The sequence below is a fragment of the Rhinatrema bivittatum genome, chromosome 1 (genome assembly GCF_901001135.1).
Source record: "Rhinatrema bivittatum chromosome 1, aRhiBiv1.1, whole genome shotgun sequence".
Taxonomy (NCBI): Eukaryota; Metazoa; Chordata; class Amphibia; order Gymnophiona; family Rhinatrematidae; genus Rhinatrema; species Rhinatrema bivittatum.
In genome coordinates this window covers 59,987,263-60,006,303 of record NC_042615.1, presented here as the reverse complement: position 1 = coordinate 60,006,303, position 19,041 = coordinate 59,987,263, and the positions used below count along the sequence as shown (strand labels likewise).

The 19,041-nt window shown below is 44.5% G+C and overlaps 1 protein-coding gene across 1 annotated transcript in view; it reads right to left on the bottom strand.

The window, feature by feature from the left end:
• Positions 1–3,518: 3,518 nt before the first annotated feature.
• Positions 3,519–19,041, bottom strand: part of FHDC1 (FH2 domain containing 1) — an 85,613-nt gene continuing 70,090 nt past the window's right edge. The window contains exons 7-12 of the mRNA XM_029608962.1: positions 17,035–17,105; positions 16,812–16,919; positions 14,748–14,818; positions 12,241–12,358; positions 8,474–8,638; positions 3,519–6,413 (exon numbers count right to left, since the gene is read on the bottom strand). Of these exons, the coding sequence (XP_029464822.1) occupies positions 4,350–6,413; positions 8,474–8,638; positions 12,241–12,358; positions 14,748–14,818; positions 16,812–16,919; positions 17,035–17,105 (2,597 nt within the window). The 3' untranslated portion in view covers positions 3,519–4,349. The remainder of the gene's footprint in view (positions 6,414–8,473; positions 8,639–12,240; positions 12,359–14,747; positions 14,819–16,811; positions 16,920–17,034; positions 17,106–19,041) is intronic.

The window sequence follows — 19,041 nt, the reverse complement described above, 5'->3', positions numbered from 1 at the left end:
TCAAAAAGGAGCTAGGGACGCACTAGTATCCCTAGCACCTCCTTTTACTGCGGTCCATTTGCATACGGGCCAATACTGAATTACGCGCCCAGGACACTGGCCTGTGAGCTCGTCGAGAGAGCGGGCGCTCGCCGGCTCTCCAGCACTTCTTTCTGTATTGGCCTGCTTGTGATTTAACTACTCTGAACAATTTTGTATCATCTGCAAATTTGATTACCTCACTCGTCATATTTCTTTCCAGATCATTTATAAATATATTGAAAAGTACGGGTCCCAATACAGATCCCTGAGGCACTCCACTGCCCACTCCCTTCCACTGAGAAAATCGTCCATTTAATCCTACTCTTTGTTTCCTGTCTTTTAACCAGTTTGTAATCCACGAAAGGACATCTCCACCAATCCCATGACATTTTACTTTTCCTAGAAGCCTCTCATGAGGAACTTTGTCAAACGCCTTCTGAAAATCCAAATATACTACATCTACCGGTTCACCTTTTTCTACATGTTTAACTCCTTCAAAAAAAGTGAAGCAGATTTGTGAGGCAAGACTTGCCCTGGGTAAAGCCATGCTGACTTTGTTCCATTAAACAATGTCTTTCTCTATGTTCTGTGATTTTGATGTTTAGAACACTTTCCACTATTTTTCCTGACACTGAAGTCAGGCTAACTGGTCTGTAGTTTCCCGGATCACCCCTGGAGCCCTTTTTAAATATTGGGGTTACATTAGCCACCCTTCAGTCTTCAGGTACAATGGATGATTTTAATGATAGGTTACAAATTTTTAGTTCCTTCAGAACTCTGGGGTGTATACCATCTGGACCAGGTGATTTACTACTCTTCAGTTTGTTAATCAGGCCTACCACATCTTCTAGGTTCATCGTGATTTGGTTCAGTCCATCTGAATCATTACCCATGAAAACCTTTTCCAATATGGGTATCTCACCAGCATCCTCTTCAGTAAACACTGAAGCAAAAAAATAATTTAATCTTTCCGCGTTGGCCTTATCTTCTCTAATTGCCTCTTTAACCCCTCGATCATCTAACGGTCCAAATGACTCCCTCACAGGCTTTCTACTTCGGATATATTTTAAAAAGTTTTTATTGTGAGTTTTTGCCTCTACAGCCAACTTCTTTTCAAATTCTCTCTTAGCCTGTCTTATCAATGTCTTACATTTAACTTGCCAATGTTTATGCATTATCCTATTTTCTTCTATTGGATCCTTCCAATTTTTGAATGAAGATCTTTTGGCTAAAATAGCTTCTTTCACCTCCCCTTTTAACCATGCCCATGATAGTTTTGCCTTCTTTCCACCTTTCTTAATGTGTGGAATACATCTGGACTGTGCTTCTAGGATGGTATCTTTTAACAGTGACCATGCCTCTTGCACACGTTTTCTTTAGTAGCTGCTCCTTTCAGTTTTTTTTCTAACTATTTTTCTCATTTTATCAAAGTTTCCCTTTTGAAAGTTTAGCACGAGAGCCGTGGATTTGCTTACTGTCCCCCTTCCAGTCATTAAATCAAATTTCATCATATTATGATCACTATTGCCAAGCAGCCCCACCACTGTTACCTCTCTCGCCAAATCCTGTGCTCCACTGAGAATTAGATCTAAAATTGCTCCCTCTCTTGTCGGTTCCTGAACCAATTGCTCCATAAAGCTATCATTTTATTCCATCCAGGAACTTTATCTCTCTAGCATGTCCCAATGATACATTTACCCAGTCAATATCGGGGTAATTGAAATCTCCCATTATTATTGCACTGCCAAATTGGTTAGCTTCCCTGATTTCTCTTAGCATTTCATCATTTGTCTGACCATTTTGTCCAGGACGACGGTAGTATACTCCTATCACTATACTCTTACCCAACACACAAGGGATTTCTACTCATATAGATTCTACTGAGCATTTAGTCTCTTGTATGATCTTTATCCTGTTGGACTCTATACCCTCCCACACCAAGTTCATCCTCCCTATCATTGTGATATAATTTGTACCCTGATATAGCACGGTCCCATTGGTTATCCTCCTTCCACCAAATCTCTGTGATGCCAATTGTGTCAATCTCATCTTACTTCTTAGACTTCTGGCATTGGCATACAGACATTTCAAAGTGTGTTTTTTGTTTGTATTAACAACCTGCACTACCAATTTGGTTAGCTTCCCTAATTTCTCTTAGCATTTCATTGTCCGTCTCATCATCTTGACTAGGTGGACGGTAGCATACTCCAATTACTATAGTCTTCTCCAACACACACACAAAAAAAAAAAAGAAGTGTCTAAACGGCAAAGAACACCACCTGCTGAACACAAACCACAACAAAAGGAAAAATATCAACAACAAAAAAAGAACTTCCCCGGCACTGGGAACTTTATTAACAAACTACAGGTTATTCATGAATGTGCACATGGTCCATTAAATACATTCAGGTAGTATGTACAAGGCACCTCTTGTATACAAAATTTATTTACATTTTTCAACATTTAAATTACTTTTTTTTCTTAATCAGCCTACCAATAAAAAGGTAATAAAATGAAGCAGCTGCTCTTGCAGATGTCTTGAACAGGACAGAAGAGGTGTTGCAGTAAGACAGCGTACCATATAAAACTCATCAACAGAGAGGAAACCCAACTAAGGTAGAGGAGCTCAAACAGGATCTCGCCACATACAAGATCCCTACAACAGGATCCCTCTGAAGTGAGAGTTCCAGACCTTTTGTGCTCACCCCCCTTCCCCCCCTTTTTTAAATTTCATTTTCTTTTTGGGTTAACATCAATCCAATTTAGTCACAAAGCCATCTTTGTCCAATTAGCTACAGCAGCTTAGCAGAGGTGACTGGGCAACAATGCAGTTCTGGTTGGCAAAAGGATCGCTAACCAACAGGGTAAGGGGGGGTGCGAGTAATATCTATCCTGCAGACGAGGAAGCCCACACCCGCCGTACACATAATACACATGACTCAGATTGCCAATGTCTGCAATATGCAAACAAGGAGGTAAGTGTTTTCCTTTTAAGTTCAATAACAAAAAAACGGTACCAATTTATCAGACTGATGCAAATCACGCTAATGCTTTCCAAGGGCAAGAGTATTGCTTGGTCAAACATTTTCTTCTAATATATTATGATACATTTTTATGCCATAAAGATGTCACAAATGCCAGTTTTATTTAACATAAAAAACAAAAACAAAACACAACTCCAGACAAAATACACGAACCCCCCTCCCCCCCCCCAAAAAAAAAAATTGTCTCTTTAGAAATAACAGGATTCAAAATACGAATTCAGGACTCCCAGAGGCCATTCACAGTGGAAATTTCATTCAGACAGGAATCGATCGCAATTCATGATTTGTCGGTAAAGTGGAAAAGGACTGGGGCAGACAGAGTGCTCTTTCTAACATGACCTCACATAAATAGACAGCAGCATTCAAGTAACAAGACAACAGAGAGACACATGAAAAATTAAGTATGGAATGGCTGAAGTGCCCCACGGGAGGATCTAGACACCCGCGCAGAGCTGTAACACCTTTCATATGCAGTTATAAATATATATAAATCTATGGCACTTTTTTTTTTTTTGCACTCCAAAGAGTTAGCAACAGTGCATGTGACCTCGACGAGTCAGTACATGAGTCCCTCCTAATAGCTACTGGTAATGTTTCAAGTGGGGCAAAGCAAAGAGCATGCCCACACCCATCGTTTTCCTGGCTTATCTACTTGGGATCATTCCATGGGCCAGCAGGATGAAGTCCTTCCGCCCAGCAGAGCGCTCCCCGCCGCTGGCCACTCCTCCTCCCCTTCCCAGTCACACACTGAATTGGTCAAGCCAGCCAGATGAGACCCCTGAGCAATCTGGGCCCACTTTCCGGGATCACAGTCCGTATTCCCCACTGCAGTTCAACCTCCTTGCAGGTCCAAAGAAGCAAGTGCAGTCTCTGTTTTCAGCCGACGTGAAGCTTTTCAAATCTTCATCCAGAATCTAGCAACGAGTCGCACAGACACACACAGAAAAAATGACTGGCCATGCCTACTAACCCCAAATATTCTCTTTAGGGTGGTTAGGAAATCGTTTTGCCCTACACAGTGTTTCTAAGTTTTTTTTCTTTTTTTTTTTTTCTTTTTCTGGTGAATTAATTTTAGACAGACACTATCTTCCGTAGCTTATACTCCATTATAAAAGGCATCAAGTTCATTTAACTCGAGACGGGCATGAGACAGAGGTGGCAATTCAATTTCTCACTTACGGTGCAGATTGTACTTTGTTAACCAGTAACATCGCTATTTTTGGAGTGCTCAGCTGAAGTAAACATTAAGAAATCCATTTTCATTAAATAATGTCTAAACAAAAGTTATTTCAGTAATGGTTTCAGTATTTTCCCCAGTGTGGCCCTGCCTGTGTCCTTGAGCTTAAGAGAAGACTTCTCCATTATATTTTTTTCCTTTGGTGCAGTTTCAGCTTTAGCTGCCAGACTCTTGCTTGGCTCAATTTTCCTCCCGCTCACTCTTGTGCTATTTGACCTTGTTGAGGCATTTAAATTACTACTCTCCTTTAGGTTATGGGCCCTGATAGCTGCTTCAGCCTTCTCTTTTGACTGCCTCTGTGAAGATGATCTTACAATGGTTGGCGCCTTGGATGGGGACAGAGGATTGGTCTTGGTGCGTTTGGATGAGGAGGCCACAGTGTTCTTGGCGAAGCTAGGCGTGGAAGCCAGGGGTCTATAGCTGCCAGCTGAAGGGATCTTCATAGCCTCGGGGTCGGCAGGAGCTTTCATGGTGGTGCGGCAGATCTTTGTTTCTTCTGGTTTGGGGCGTGGGAGATTCCTGACAGGTTTGGCACTTGGTTTTTTGAAGGAACCCTTATGCTGAACCTGGTCCCTACTAAAACGGGAGCCACTCGATGTCAAACTACCTCCACGCTGCAGTTTTTGCTCTTCCCCAGGTACACCAGGTTTATGGAGGCCACGTGACAATGTGTCATTTTTGCTTCCAAATGAGTTGCGATGCCTCCAATCAGCACTGTTGGACTCTCTAGTTGCACCCCTGGTATCTACCTTCTTTCCACTTCCAGATGTCCTACTTGACTTGGATATGGGCACCACCTTCCTCATGTTTTCATGCTCAGAATCATTTAGCATTCGAACTGGCTTTGAAGTAAGTGTATTACGGCGAGCTCCGCTTGATGTCGACAGATTTGGAGATCTCTCTTTTACAGAGCTGGTCTTCTTGGATGCCAAGAGGTCTCTACTTTTCAATGTTTTTTCCTTTGAGGGAGCTGGCTTACTGCCAGAGTTTATTTTAGCACTTGAACGGATAGGAACAGAAGCATCCTTTCTGGACACATTTGTATTTGATGAGTCTGTGCTCGTTTGATCGCCGACAATCAAATGGTTTCCCATTTTTGTTTCATTGTCCACCATTCTGAAATCATTTCCTTCAGAAAAATCCAGAGTTAAAGAGCAGTCAGTGGCATCTGTTATGTAGAACAATGGTCCTTGCTCTCTGCTGTCAGAAACACAGGTGTCCAGTGATGCAGGAGTGGTTATACTGAGTAGTGAAGCTCCATTAATGTCACCTGCCTTCTTTGAGGGCTCTGCTTTGGAAGAGTGGGTCCCTTTAGAGCCTTTACTGGATGGCACCATATTGTCATCCCCCATGCTAGAAGACTGTAAACTCAAATCATCCAATGTCTCTAGGTCTGTTATACTGACATCTTCCACATTTGCTAAAGGCACATCCTGAGTGGTTCTGGTGCCATGGAGATCGAATGTCTGCAGTCCCTTAACTAGTTCATATTCTTCAACAGCAACATCCAGTGGGGTTGAAGCTGGGCCTCGTCTGCTGGTTCTTTGCTTCTGTTTGTTGTTGTTTTGGTCAGGTCCTTCTCGTGTGTTAATAAAAACATCAATATTGCTGGTGGCTGTTGCCGGTGCATGTGTTGAGTGATTGGCCTGAGATATGGGCACTGGGTTTAGGGTGCTGCTAGTGGTTGTGATGTCTGCCTTCTGATTCAAGGGCAAGCGATTTGCATCAAGATCTCTATGTTCTTTGGGTTCCACCCAGGCTAGCTGTGGTCTTGTCTGCCTTGTGTTTGCACGAGGGAGGCTGTTGAATTTATTTGCTTCCTCAGCCTCAGAAGCTTGCAAAAAGGTCCTGAGCTCCCTCTCTGCTGTTAGTCCTAAGGAGTGCCGTGAACGCCTAGTGTTGGGGATCCTACAGGCAGGACTCTGGGGCCTCTGCTGCAGGAAGGGTATAAAGTCTTCAAGGCCATTCTTGGCCAGCAATTCCACATCATTCTCACTGCTGCTCCTTCCAAAGCCTCCAGGTTCTCCTGTTGCCCAGGATCTCCGTTTCTCCTCCAACCCCTTCAGTCTCTCTTGCTGACGGAGATCTTGGATCTCTCTGTCCCTATTATCCTATCAAGAAAAGAAAACATATTACTAAAAAGTAATCAGCTATGCCACCAACATCTTGCTATCAACTACCAGACTTTCCTAGAAGGTCTGTCTCTTGCAATATTTTAACACAACCCTGTCCCTCTGACTATCAACATTTTATTTTTACTTTCTACTGGTCGCTCAAATCACTTTCTCCTTGTGATTCCCACCCCCGACACCTTATTTTATCCATGCTTTTTTACATTTTCTTCAATTCCATTCACTCTCACTTTTCTGCATTGCCTCCTGTTTCAGTTCTCATCTTAATTGCTTCCTTGGGGTTCTAGTTTGCCTCTGACGTGATAAGTTAGCCCCTCCTCTCACTTTACTGCCTGTCGCTTTTTTCAGTGTCACGTCATTCCTTTTTATCTTGCCTCTTCTGATTTGCTCCCATTTGTACAAGTCTTCCCCCTCCTTTGTTCCCGCAGTATCCCTCCTCATGTAGTCCAAAAGAAAATCAGTACAATGTAATTCAAAGAAAATGATTTAAAAAAAGCTGCCTTGATGAATGATAAGGGAAATATACCATGCGTATTTAAAGCAGACGCATAACATTCAATTTATACACAGCTAAAGACAACAGATAAGAGAAAGAGGAGGCTGAACAGCTGCATACCATATGCATGCATCAGGGACATTTAAGTAACATATCAAACATCACACACAATCACATAAAAAAAAAGAAAGGTAGGAACAAATTTAAAACAAAACAAAAATCAAACCAACCCACGAAGGCAGATAAAAACCTTCAGGCTCATCTATTCTGCCTGCATTTCCCATTGAAGGCAACATCACAGACCCTGCTTTTTAAAAACCTTTATCTGGTACATAACAGTACAACTCTAAAGTCCATTCCCATATAAATAAATTAAAATTCAGACAGAAATGACAGACTAGCCATGAGCACCAAAATATAAAACTATTTTTCTAGAGACATCTAAGAGCTCAAGAAAACAAAGTGGCTACAAACAGTATTTTCTGATGAGTTTAGCTTCCAATGGGCCGCAACTGACAAAGAACGATGGGGCCTAAAAAATAAATAAATATATATATATATATATATATATCTGCCAGAGGATTCAAATCTTCCTCTGTTATTCTTATCCAATTCCATGATCTGGAATATTACTTCCCAGAAGATAAATTGGGAGGGAAGGTTTTCAAGTCACTTGAACAACCTACACGTTTTCTCCCTCAGGAAGAGACATCATTACGTTAGACCATATAATTACCATGCCATTTATTTTATGACAAGCCAATACTGCCCCACCAAAGTGGAGCGCGATTAATGTACACGGCCAAAACCAAGCTCTGCTCCACATGTGGGGCTCATCTGTGACTTAGTACTACAAGCTTTAGAAGCCACAAAATGATCAGTGTAAGCTCAATGCCAGAACTTAAAGGCAGTCTCCCTACGAGATGAAGCTGGGGATAGCGCATCAATAAAAAACCCATTTGATTTTTACTGTTTTTGTTGTAATCTTTGACCCCAATATTTTGGATCATGATTGAGCTAAGCACATTTTAATTAGTAATGACTTTATAAAATAAGGATATTCTCCCCCCCCCCCCCCCCCAAAAGCACAGATTGTGGTCTAATTGATTTGTTTCTGGAATTTGTTGGAAATAATTCTGAATGTTATGTTTCTGTATTTCTGAGCAAAGTCTTTCTTGTTAATTATGTAAAATTGCATAAATAAAAAAAAATAAAAAATAAGGATATGCTACCTTCTGATACTGCAAGCAGCTAAAATTAGAGTCATTTTAACGTCTTGTAGTATTAAAAGCAGAATTTTTTTTTGAAACGCTTGCTTGCTAAGAAAGCAAAGACTCAGAACCTTAAAATATTACAATTTTTTTTTAAATCATTAACAATACTTTGGTCTTATATCCAGTGAATTAAAAAAAACCTTAAGTGTTAGCATTCTAAATATAAAAAACATTGCTAGACGTGCCTGGAATGAAGTCAATATTGCCTTGTCTAGCTGTGAACATTGATACCCACAGATCCTGCTTGATCAGCAGCAGATTTCCCTCACCTTAACAGCCTTATTGAATTTGTCACAGAAATCTCTAAATATCTGGAAGCATTCATCAAGCTTCATGGTTTCTTTGTCTTCGCAGAAAAAATCAATAAGTGCGTGGCTCTCCTTCTTTAACTCTGCTCTCTGCCCTTCCAGTTCTTTCAGTTCCTTCACAGCAAACTGTAAAACAACAAATACACCTTAAGCAAACATAATACAGGCTGTGGGCCTCAGTACCAGAACCCCCTGTGCACCGCGCTGTCGGGGAACGGGCTCGCTGCGCGCTCCGGGATGAGCTGGAGAATCGCACTCAATCATAACCCACTTTTGGAAGACCTATACCCCCCAACCCAAAAGGTGCTGCCCTAGTCTTGGTATTGACCCAGCTGTGCACAGTAAAGGGGGGATCTTCACGCCATCCGCAATAATCCTGTTCCTTCCCTTTTCCAACTTTTTACATTCTCCGCCTGGTGCAGTTGGAATCTTGTTAAGACTGCACAGTGGTCCTTGCATCTGGCATCCGTGAGGAGCGCCAGAGAGTAAACTGAGAAACACAACAGTGCTAAAGAGGATGCACGAGTGCGTCTCTCCCGACTGCTGTGCCTGCATTAGGGGCTAGGGCACTTTACTGCTGCCCAGTTTTAGACCTCTAAGGCCCTGCTTGCTCACTATTCCAGCACGCCTTAAGCAAAAAAAAAAAAAAAGACAGAAGATTGATATATAGGGGCAACTTTAACTTTCAAATATAGTGTAGGGTATCAAAGTATCAGGCATTACACAGCAAGGCGGTTTGGAAGGATTTTGGTAAACACGGTGTGTGCGCACTGTCTGACACGTATGCTGAAAAGTGGGACAACAAGCTTGAACAGTAACTCACGTGGGGTGACAAATTACATCTTGGGGATGTCTGGGATATCTGGACCAGAAGCAGCACATACATTACATTCATATATTTGGAGGTCCATATTCAAAAGCCATTTTTAGATGGATAACTCAAATGTTATCCGTCTAAATGGGAAATGTGGCATGTTCGGCCACTTATCCATCAAATTATAGCTGGATAAGTAGTCATCCGGCTATAATTCAGATGGATAAAAAAAAAAAAAAAAAAAAAAAGAGCTTTGTGGGGAAGGGATGAATTATCCGGCTAACACAGCCAGATGACTTTAAGCCTAACTGGCCATATTCAAATCAATAGCTGGTTAGGGTTAAAGTTAGATGGCTACATGTAGCCGGCTAGCTTGTCCTCTTCAGAACACCTGCAACTGGTACCCTAAACCCTGAACTGAATTAAACTCCACAACGCTGCACTCAGCACAGCATCTCGGGAGCTCTGAGGTTCACCTTAGATTCTCTCCCTGTCACGTGAAATCTTAAAAAGAGGACCCAAGAGAGCAGAACAGTGCAGGTGTAGTAGTTCTATGCAGAAAACAAGAATGGGATCTGGGGGTGACGCTAACCGATCATCTTAAAGGCAGTTAGACAGGTAGATAAGGTCACAGTAGAAGCCAGAAGGATGCTTGGGCGCATAAGGAGCAGAATAATAAACCAGCTTCTGTATGAGACCGCACCTTCCAAAAGGGATATAAATCGACGAGTCAGCCCAGAGGGTGGCTACTAACGCACAAGAGGAGGGTCTGGAACAAGGGGTCAGAAGACTAGGGTGAAAGGGGGTAGACTCAGGATGCAACCTAAGGAAATCATTTCTTTCCAGAAAGGATGGATAACGCAAGAAACAGCCTCCCAGTGGAGGAGACCAGGACAGTATCAGAATTGAAGAGCGCATGGGACAAGCACAGAGGACCTCCGAAGGAACAGAAGGGACTATAAATCTAAACACTTTATTGGCCCGCCATGTTCTATGTTTATTATGTGTGGAAGATAAACATTCGATTTAAAATCTAATTTGCTCCAAACCTTTGAAAAGCAGTCTCTAACACCTAATGGAATCAGAGTTCCCTCTAGAGCGCGGTTTGAGAGCTCTGGGATGTTTAAAGGGGCTGCAGGGAGATTACCCCATGCTCACCTGGTTCCTACAAAGCGTATCTTTTTTTTTTTTTTTGCACCTGGCTTCCTACTAGAGAGTCATCAGGCAAGTGGCAGCAGACTTATACACCAGAAATGGGAAAATGCCAAGGAAAGGGAAGCAGAAAAACAATGCTCTGAGCCCACAGCCCAAGGCATTATTAAGGGTGTGTGCACTTGTGAGAGATTATTATTAAAAGAAGGGAATGAAAGCCTTACTTGTCAGTCTTCAAAATGAAAAAAAAAAAAAAATTTGGACTGGAGCGCACAAAAAAAAAAAAAGCCCAGCACTCAGACAGCTGTTAATGTCACCAGGCTCACAAAGGGCTTTAAAGAAAAACACACACAAAAAAAAGCTACTATAGAAAAGAAAAGCGATACAGACAACAGGAGCGTAAGTGAAACCTGAACTCCTGAATCCACATGCGAATGCCACGTCAGGAGGGTGGACAGGAAAATGCCCTGGAGTGTGCAAATATTTGTGCTGGCTACGCACAATGCTCCTCAATACCTTTACCACCAAGGGGAGAGGGGAAGGCAAGGCAAGGCTCCTGCAAGGCTGTCACACGTCCTGGGGAATTTCTACTCCATCTTCACCCGAGCTCCAGAAAACTGTTTTAACGCTCAAAAACACCACCTGATACTCTGCAGGGGAAGCATGCACCCATGCCTCATGTGTTTCGCTGTAATTCTCACTCTTGTTTTGGCTCTTTGTACATACTGCATTGCTCTCCCCATATACTGTTACACATAGGACTGCTAACAGGCCTATGGTGCAATCCCCAAACCGTCAGCCTTGGAAAATAAAATAAGGGCGGCACTCGATAACCATGGCACTGCTCACCATGCGACAGCAAGGATTCACAGCCGTCTGCACGCCAAAGCCAGAGCAACGGCACCATGCAAATCGGTTACTGGATATTCCTGGCAGAGATCGCCAAGAGCCATGTAACCAAAAGGGCCCGGTTCTGAGGCCTGTGCCTTGACCATTTCAGCCTGCAGAAAGGCACACTTGATACCCGCTTCAGAGAAACACAGGCCATAGGGAAGGCTCTCTCTCCGGATACAGGCGGACAGCTTTCTACAAGCAATACAATACCACATTCATAACAAGTTGCTTCTCCAAAATAAATCAGTAGCACCTTTTACCACCACCCAGGCTCTCCGCTTTCTCCCTCTTCTCCCCGTTGCAGTCATTCCACCACATGACAACCAATCTAAATGCGCCTCAGTCTCCCTATCTCTTCACCTGCTCTCTGACAATACTTTAATGCAATTCTCCCGGGGGTGCACAGCATGAAAAGTTCTGGGGTGCACAGCATGAAAAGGCCTACGTAGAAACACTGACGGCAGAAAAAGACAGGTTATGGACCCATCTAGCCTGCCCATAACCTGACCTGGAGGAAACTGGATTCAGTACAGGTTCTGGCACTTTTTATTGGACTGCCATAAGAATTATCTGAAGACAGTAATGTATCGGAGACTTAAGAGACCACATGGATCTGTGTCTTCACATACTGCAGCTCCACGGTGTTGTAACCTGCAAGGAATTCGGTCACTGTAAGGCCTCGTGGGATACTCTTCCTAAATTTCACCTCTCTCTTCCAACACACACAGGTTCCCCCACCCCCCCCCCCCCACACACACATCTACTAATTACTCCTTGAACTTTTTAGTGAGACACCTAACCTCTCTGTGTTAATGGTTCCCCCTTGGAAGAATGTCTTTCGACACCTGGACACTTCCCTCGTACCAACCTGGAGAAAGTCTTGCATCTGCTGCAACAGCTCGGAGTCCTGGTCGAGGCTGTCCCGGACAGCTCTGGTCTTGGTGGCCAGCGAGTGGAGCTCTGCCTCCAGGTTATCACTGGACAATCTGAAAGGGCACGGATATGGGGAGGCAGTTACCTTGGGGCAAGGAGCATACACAGCATCCTAAAAACTCAGCGCCGTTCTGTAATCAAGAAACTGCTCGGCAGCCACCGCACCACCGCCTGCATGTCAAACATGACCGTGCCCTCTTGGTAAACCTTGCCAGGGCAGAGAGGCCGAGCACAGCGAGCCACCTCTGTTGTCACTACAGAGACAGAGGGTCACTGGTTAGGTCGGTGGGGGAACCTGGCCCTGCGGTAACAGTGCACTCATCGCAAAAAAAACACAAAAGCAGACCCTGGTGCCAAAAACCTGCTGTACGATAACTTATTTGAATTGGTTATTCCCCTACATACACACACACACACACAAACTATGCCCCATACACAATATCTTTCTATGCAGATACAAAATTGTGCACCAGGAATGTTTTTCCACTAAATGACTTATTCCTGTTTGTGAAAGGATAGAGCTATTGATTCTTAGAACGCTATCGCTCTGGGCGGCCCTGCAGCTCAGCGAGGAGCGATGTCCGGGTTTGGATCCCCTGCCCATCGAGGCCACTCAGGCACAGGGAGGGAAGGTGGCTGCCATCACGGGTGTGTTTGTGGGAAGGGGGGGGGGGGGCCTGAATCTTGGATGAGACGCTGTCCAGCTCTCAGGCTGGCGAGGGTCACCCTGAGCCATCTGGGTCAATGCCGTCTGAGCAGCAGTAGAGATGGTTACGAAGAGTAAAGACCAAAAAAAAAAAAACCCCACACGTTAGCTTACATGCTTTTTGTTGATTTAAATCTTTTTTTTGTCATGTTTGTCTAAAGCACCAAAGATGAGGTAATTTAATTCAGGGAAATCTCCATTTATAAAACTGCCACTCAAGATTAACCTTCCTTTCACCACACAAATGTTTATCTTACTTTCACGCAGGTTAAAAGTGAAGTAAGTCTTACTGTACAGCTTACATCATTACCCTCAGTAGAGTAACTTTTCCCAGTACTTGCCACTGGTCTAGGGACATGGACAAGCCCGAATCGCTGACACCCCCCCCCCCCCCCCCGTTTTCTCTTGCTACGGCGCTCGGTCGCCTGCGGGCCAGCAGCAGAGAGCGGGGACAGAAGGAATGAGCCTGCCCATACAAAAAAGTAATCTCAGCGATTTGAACTTAGTCCCGAGCTGGTATTCATCCGGAAAGCTAATCAAGATGTGGCAGGTGCATCGGCAGAGGTGGACGGGAAAGCTTAGTGGGGAAAAGGCCTGGGGGGGGGGGGGGGGGGAGGGGAGGCGGAGGACAGGAAAAACCGCGGGGGCCCTAGGTGGATGGGGAACGCCGGCGGCTCCTGTGCCGCCCTTTGGTTTTAATTCCCCAAACTTTACAAGTTTCTCATCCCCCCTTCCACCCCTGTGCCTCAGTTTAGTTCCTTGACGATGAGATCTACTGACTGGTAAGGGAAGAGGAAGTGCTCGGAACAGGAGAACTACCTGAAAAAGCAGAATTCATCCCTCAGCAAGAAAACCTTGCATTTTCCCCCACCCACGGCCTGGTTCGTATCGTTCACCTTGGACCTCATGGGATGTCCTTCAGACACCGCTGTGGGGTGCTGGACGCTGAGCTGGCTCCTCTCAAGGTAAAGGCCTCTCGGGTCAGCAGAGTCAGCAGCTGTCCAGCAGGATAGGAAGCATAAGCTCAGCTCTTTAAAAACGAGGAGTTTTGTGAAGCTCGGTTTCCGAAGTGAAACACCCCCCCCCCTCCCCGGCACCCAGTCCTACTTCCCTGCTCCTCTTAGCGATCCTCACATCCAGGGGCGGATTCCCGATGAAGACCGGCCCGGGGATTCGCCGCCCCCACCGTCCCAGGAGATACCACGTGGTCTGCCGAGCACGGCTCTGTCACGGCCGCGCTCGGCAGACCACGTGACTAGAGCGACCGGCCCACCGGGGGGGATGCCCGATCCCCCCCCGATAGGCCAATCCACCCCTGCTCACATCTCCTGTGCGTCCTTGGTAACAGCAGCAGCAGGCCCGAGGCCTGCAAGGCTGGCTCCCTCTCCCTATCCCCACTGAGGTAATTACATTTTATGGCCAATGGCTTGCACGCCACTTTTAAGGAATTTCTCAGCAAATATTAGAGGGGGGGGCATTAAATAACCCCTCTTCCCTAAAACAACGCAATTGAAACGGAGGCGGCGAACCACCCACCCAGCCAAAAAAAAAAGGCCAACAGAATTCAAGATGGCGTGAAATAAGAACACAAAGTCTCGAGTAAAGGCAGGGAAAGCCGGGGATCGACGGGTGTTTATGGCACCAAACCAGGAAGTAAATCAGGCAAACTGGGCGAGCCTCATCTGCAGTCAGCAGCCATCTTTTATGAATCGCACGCAAACGAGCAGTTCACTTGCCTGGCAGCCTCGTTGACGTGCTGCAGTTTTTCAGAAACGGTTAACAGGGCGGCATCTTTCTTCTGGGCTTCCTGGAATAAACACACGCCAATTTACCTGAATGCTATCTGTATATATTACATGTCTCTCAGCAACCTAATAAAAAACGACAAGTCAGGCGCCAATCACCAAAGGGAGGCCTTTCTACAACAGCCATCCACTTTAAAACAAATGCAGGGTCTTTGTTTTGCTCTTTGTAAAGACCGATTAACACCAGGTTCTGGGCAAATAATTCTTTGGGGGAGGGGAGAAGTAAGACAATGGTTTCTATTTTACCATTTTATTAATTTAAAACCCAGAGATTGTATCATAACCTTAGCCATCAGGGAAGGTGCCGATCGACAGGGCTGGAAGCGAAGTGCTCCAAGGATTCACCACCGGAGAGCAAAGGCGTTACAAGTGTCGCCATGTTGCCATGGCAGGGGGTGAAGGGGCAGAGTCAGCTTCCGTGCCAGTTGGCCTCTTGGCACCTCCTACTGCTACAGGGGCGACTTTGCTCTCTTTCACGCCACTGTGGGCGCCTCTCCACCGGGAGCTGGGCTCGTGCCATTCATTTCCCATGACAAAATGGCCAGCCAGCGGCAATGCTTCAGTTATTCATTGCCTGACCTGCTGCCACATCTCAACCGTAAACCACAGGAAAGGCTGAGGCACCGACTACCTGAATTTCTAAATGGAATTGCACCTAAAAAATATCACAGTAAAAACACCAAGGGAACTAAAGTTATCCACTAATGGCATCTAAATTCCCATAGCTCCTGGCTACCATGTTCTTCCTCAAAATGACCCGGTTCCAAGGGAGTTTCCCTATAATTTAAGTCCTGCTGGGATACCTGTGCTAGTACCCTGAACCTTTCAGTCCCTCTGAGGCATACTCCCTATAGCACTTAGTGCTACTAACCACAATTCATGGGTTTTGACAGTATAAATGTACCTCATTACTGGCTAAAAGTCACTTTCTCTAACAGCATTGAAAGGCAAATCGGTAGGCCATCTTTAGCTATAAACTAGTTCTCATATTTTTAGTACATGCAAATTATTCAGGATACACAGACAACACTTAATATTTTACCTTGGCAAGCCTATAAAATTTCAAGCATCCAGATTTGGAAATAGTTGCATGTTTTTGTTAAGACTTCACAAAAAAAAAAGCACATCATCTATCTCTATATCTTTTTAGATATATAGACACAGCTAGATCTGTGTGTGTCACCACAAGCCTTAACAGCAACCTCTCTTATAATGAAGGATGCTCTTCTTCTCTTTTTACTTAAAGCATAAAGGGGATGCAGAAATTTTCCAGAAAGGGCAGGTTTTAATCACCACACTAGAGCTGGCCCTGCCGGCAGCCCAGGTGATACCATCCGGAAAAATTGTGTTCAGGAGACAAATCCTGCACAGAGATCAGAGACGGCCCAAAACATTATAAACGCCAACTGTCTCCCATGTCATGGCAAGACCAAGGTCAACAGAGCTGCTTCACTTCTACCTTAATAATGGTTTATGGACTTCTCTCCTCCAGGAACATGACAAAACTGAACATTTAAAAATAATTCCATAAAGTAGAAAAAAAAAAAAAAAAAAAGAGCCAAACCTGCCTTCTATCTGGGTTCTCTCTTTATCCTGCTTTGCCTTATTGGGAGGTGGTTATTTCCTAAAAGGGTACTCATAGCCTTGTCAGCCCTGGGCACATTTTTATATTTTGGGACTGCGTAATAAATACTGCACACACACTTCCCTGGAAGCTTTTACGCATTCCAGGTGCCAGAAACGTACTGCAGGTCTTCCACCCCAGAGATGACTGCGTGCGTGTTTCTTAAGCAGTAGCTGTTAAAGCAGGCTGGGGTTTTGTTTGCATTGCGCGCTTTGCAGAACAAGCCAGGCCCCTCCTGTCAGAGCTGTTACACTCCGGCCTCAGAGCCAGAGGCGCGGCTTGCTCCCTACATCCCTGGCATGCCGCAAGAGCGTTTACTTAACCTACACCGCCCCCCCCCCCCCACCACACCAAGAGCCATCTCTTCTCACCAGGGCCACAAAGTGCAGCAGGTTCATGCCAGGCTTGTTCGCCTTCGTGTCTGCCAACTTCAGCAGCGACGAGAGCTTGAAACCCACGGCGTTGCCGGCGAAGCCCCCCTAAGGAGAAGGGAGAGGGAGAAGGCACCACCTGTTAGTGAGTTGAAACAGTGAAGGGGGGGGGGGGGGGGAGAGAGACAGGGAGCGTCGGGTCTTGGAACGGGAGCTGGCTTACCGCGTTCATGATGTTCCCAGCCTGCAGGACCAAGTACAATACGGAATGCAGCTCCTCACACGACATCAGCTCTGTCAGGAGAAACCACATCAAAAACAAACACAGAGGAGACGTTATAGGAGCAGAAGCGAGCAGTCATAAGAACATATGTTTTGCCAATCTGGGTCCTACCAAAGGTCTATCAAGCCCAGCATCCTGATTCCAACAGTGGCCAAAGCAGGTCACAAGCTCATGGTAGGATCCCAAAGGGTAGAGAGATTCCATGCTGTTTATCCCAGGGATAAGCAGAGGATTTCTGCAACTCTGCCTTAATAATGGTTTATGGTCTTTTCCTCTAGGAACTTGTCCAAACCTTTTTTTTTTTTTTTTTTTTTTTTTTAAACGCAGCTGCATTAATAACTTTCACCACATCCTCTGGCAACAAATTCCAGAGCTTAATTATGTGTTAAGTAAAAAAAATATTTTCTCTTATTAGTTTTAAATGTACAACTTGGTAACTGTGTGTCCCCTAGTCTTTGTACGTTTTGAAAATGTAAACAGATGTTAACTCATTCCACGCCACTCATTTTACAGACCTCTATCCTATGTCCCCCTCAGCTGTCTTTTCCCCAGGCTGAAGAGTCCTAACCTCTTTTAGCCTTTCCTCATAGGGGACTCATTCCATTCCCTTTATCATTTTAGTCTGCCCTTTCTCTGTACCTTTTCTAATTCTGCTCTCTCTTTCTTGAGATGCGGTGACCAGAACTGCACACAATACTCAACATGAGGTAACACCATGGAGCAATAGAGGCATTATGATATTCTCTATACCTTCATAAGAAGTAAATGGAACTCCAGGATGAAGGAGATTATAGAAAGATGTTACACCAGTTAAAATCCCAGAAACTAAAGAGTTCAAAACACTCATCCATAGCTGTCAAACCAATTAAGAAAAATTCAGGTGCACAAAATGATAAAAGGTCTGAAAAAAAAATCCCACCACAAGTATGAGGCCCACACACACATTTCCTAAGTTCTCTTTCATTTGTAGCAGAGTCACCAAACAAGAATTATACCTAGAAAAGTTGAAAAATTACTGAAAACTATCACAGAGACAGCATTCCATCCTGTAACTTGTAAGGGGATCTTATGTTCTTCATATGTTATAGGGTACACACATTATAGCGCTTCAATAAAAAACCAAAACAAAACAAAAAAAAACCCCACAAGGGGAAAGCCTGTTAGATCAGAATTACCAAAAACACTGAAGGCACTGGAAGCCAGCACGCTCCCATTCTCCACAGAACCGGCTCAGCACGAGCTTCTCCCGTGCGCTTTAAAAGCCCTAACCGAAGGGAGGGCCTGCTGGCCTGGAAGCCTGGCCCAATTCCCTGGACTCTTTCAAAGAATTCAGATGGAAGGGTACAATGCACGCTATTTGTTTATTTCCCAAATTTCAAAGTTTCAGTTTCCAATTCTTTTTAAAGCTCCATGTACATCAGATACTCCCATTTTTACAGGCATGCGCACCCCAGAGTGCTGCTCGCCATAAAACTCGAGGGCCAGGCAACAATAAAAGTGCATGGGATAGCTGAATGATAAGGGTCAGGATTATTTCCTTAGAGAATAAAACCTATTAAAAGCGAAAAACCATCTACGTGGAAATGTGTAGTAAGATGGAGAAAATGGAAAACTGTAACTGTTTGGTTTGATTGTTCCGCTGGTTATCTTTTCTTAAGTCAATAATAAAAATAAAAAAAAAAAAAGCGAAAAAATAAAGCAAGACCCAGAAATCAATGCAAGAGAATGCACAGAAAAGGCAGGAAAACAGGACAAGTGAGGACCTGAAGACTTCATGTGTAGGCAAGGTGCAGAAGAGACTGTAAACCCCCTTCTGTGCACTATTGAAATGGTGGAGGGAGGGAGGGGGATGAGGAAGGTTTGTCTATGTTAAATCCCAAAGCAGGCTAGGACCTCACGGCATGCAGCTATCACCACTCACTGCGCTCGTGAGCTCCAGCAAAAGTC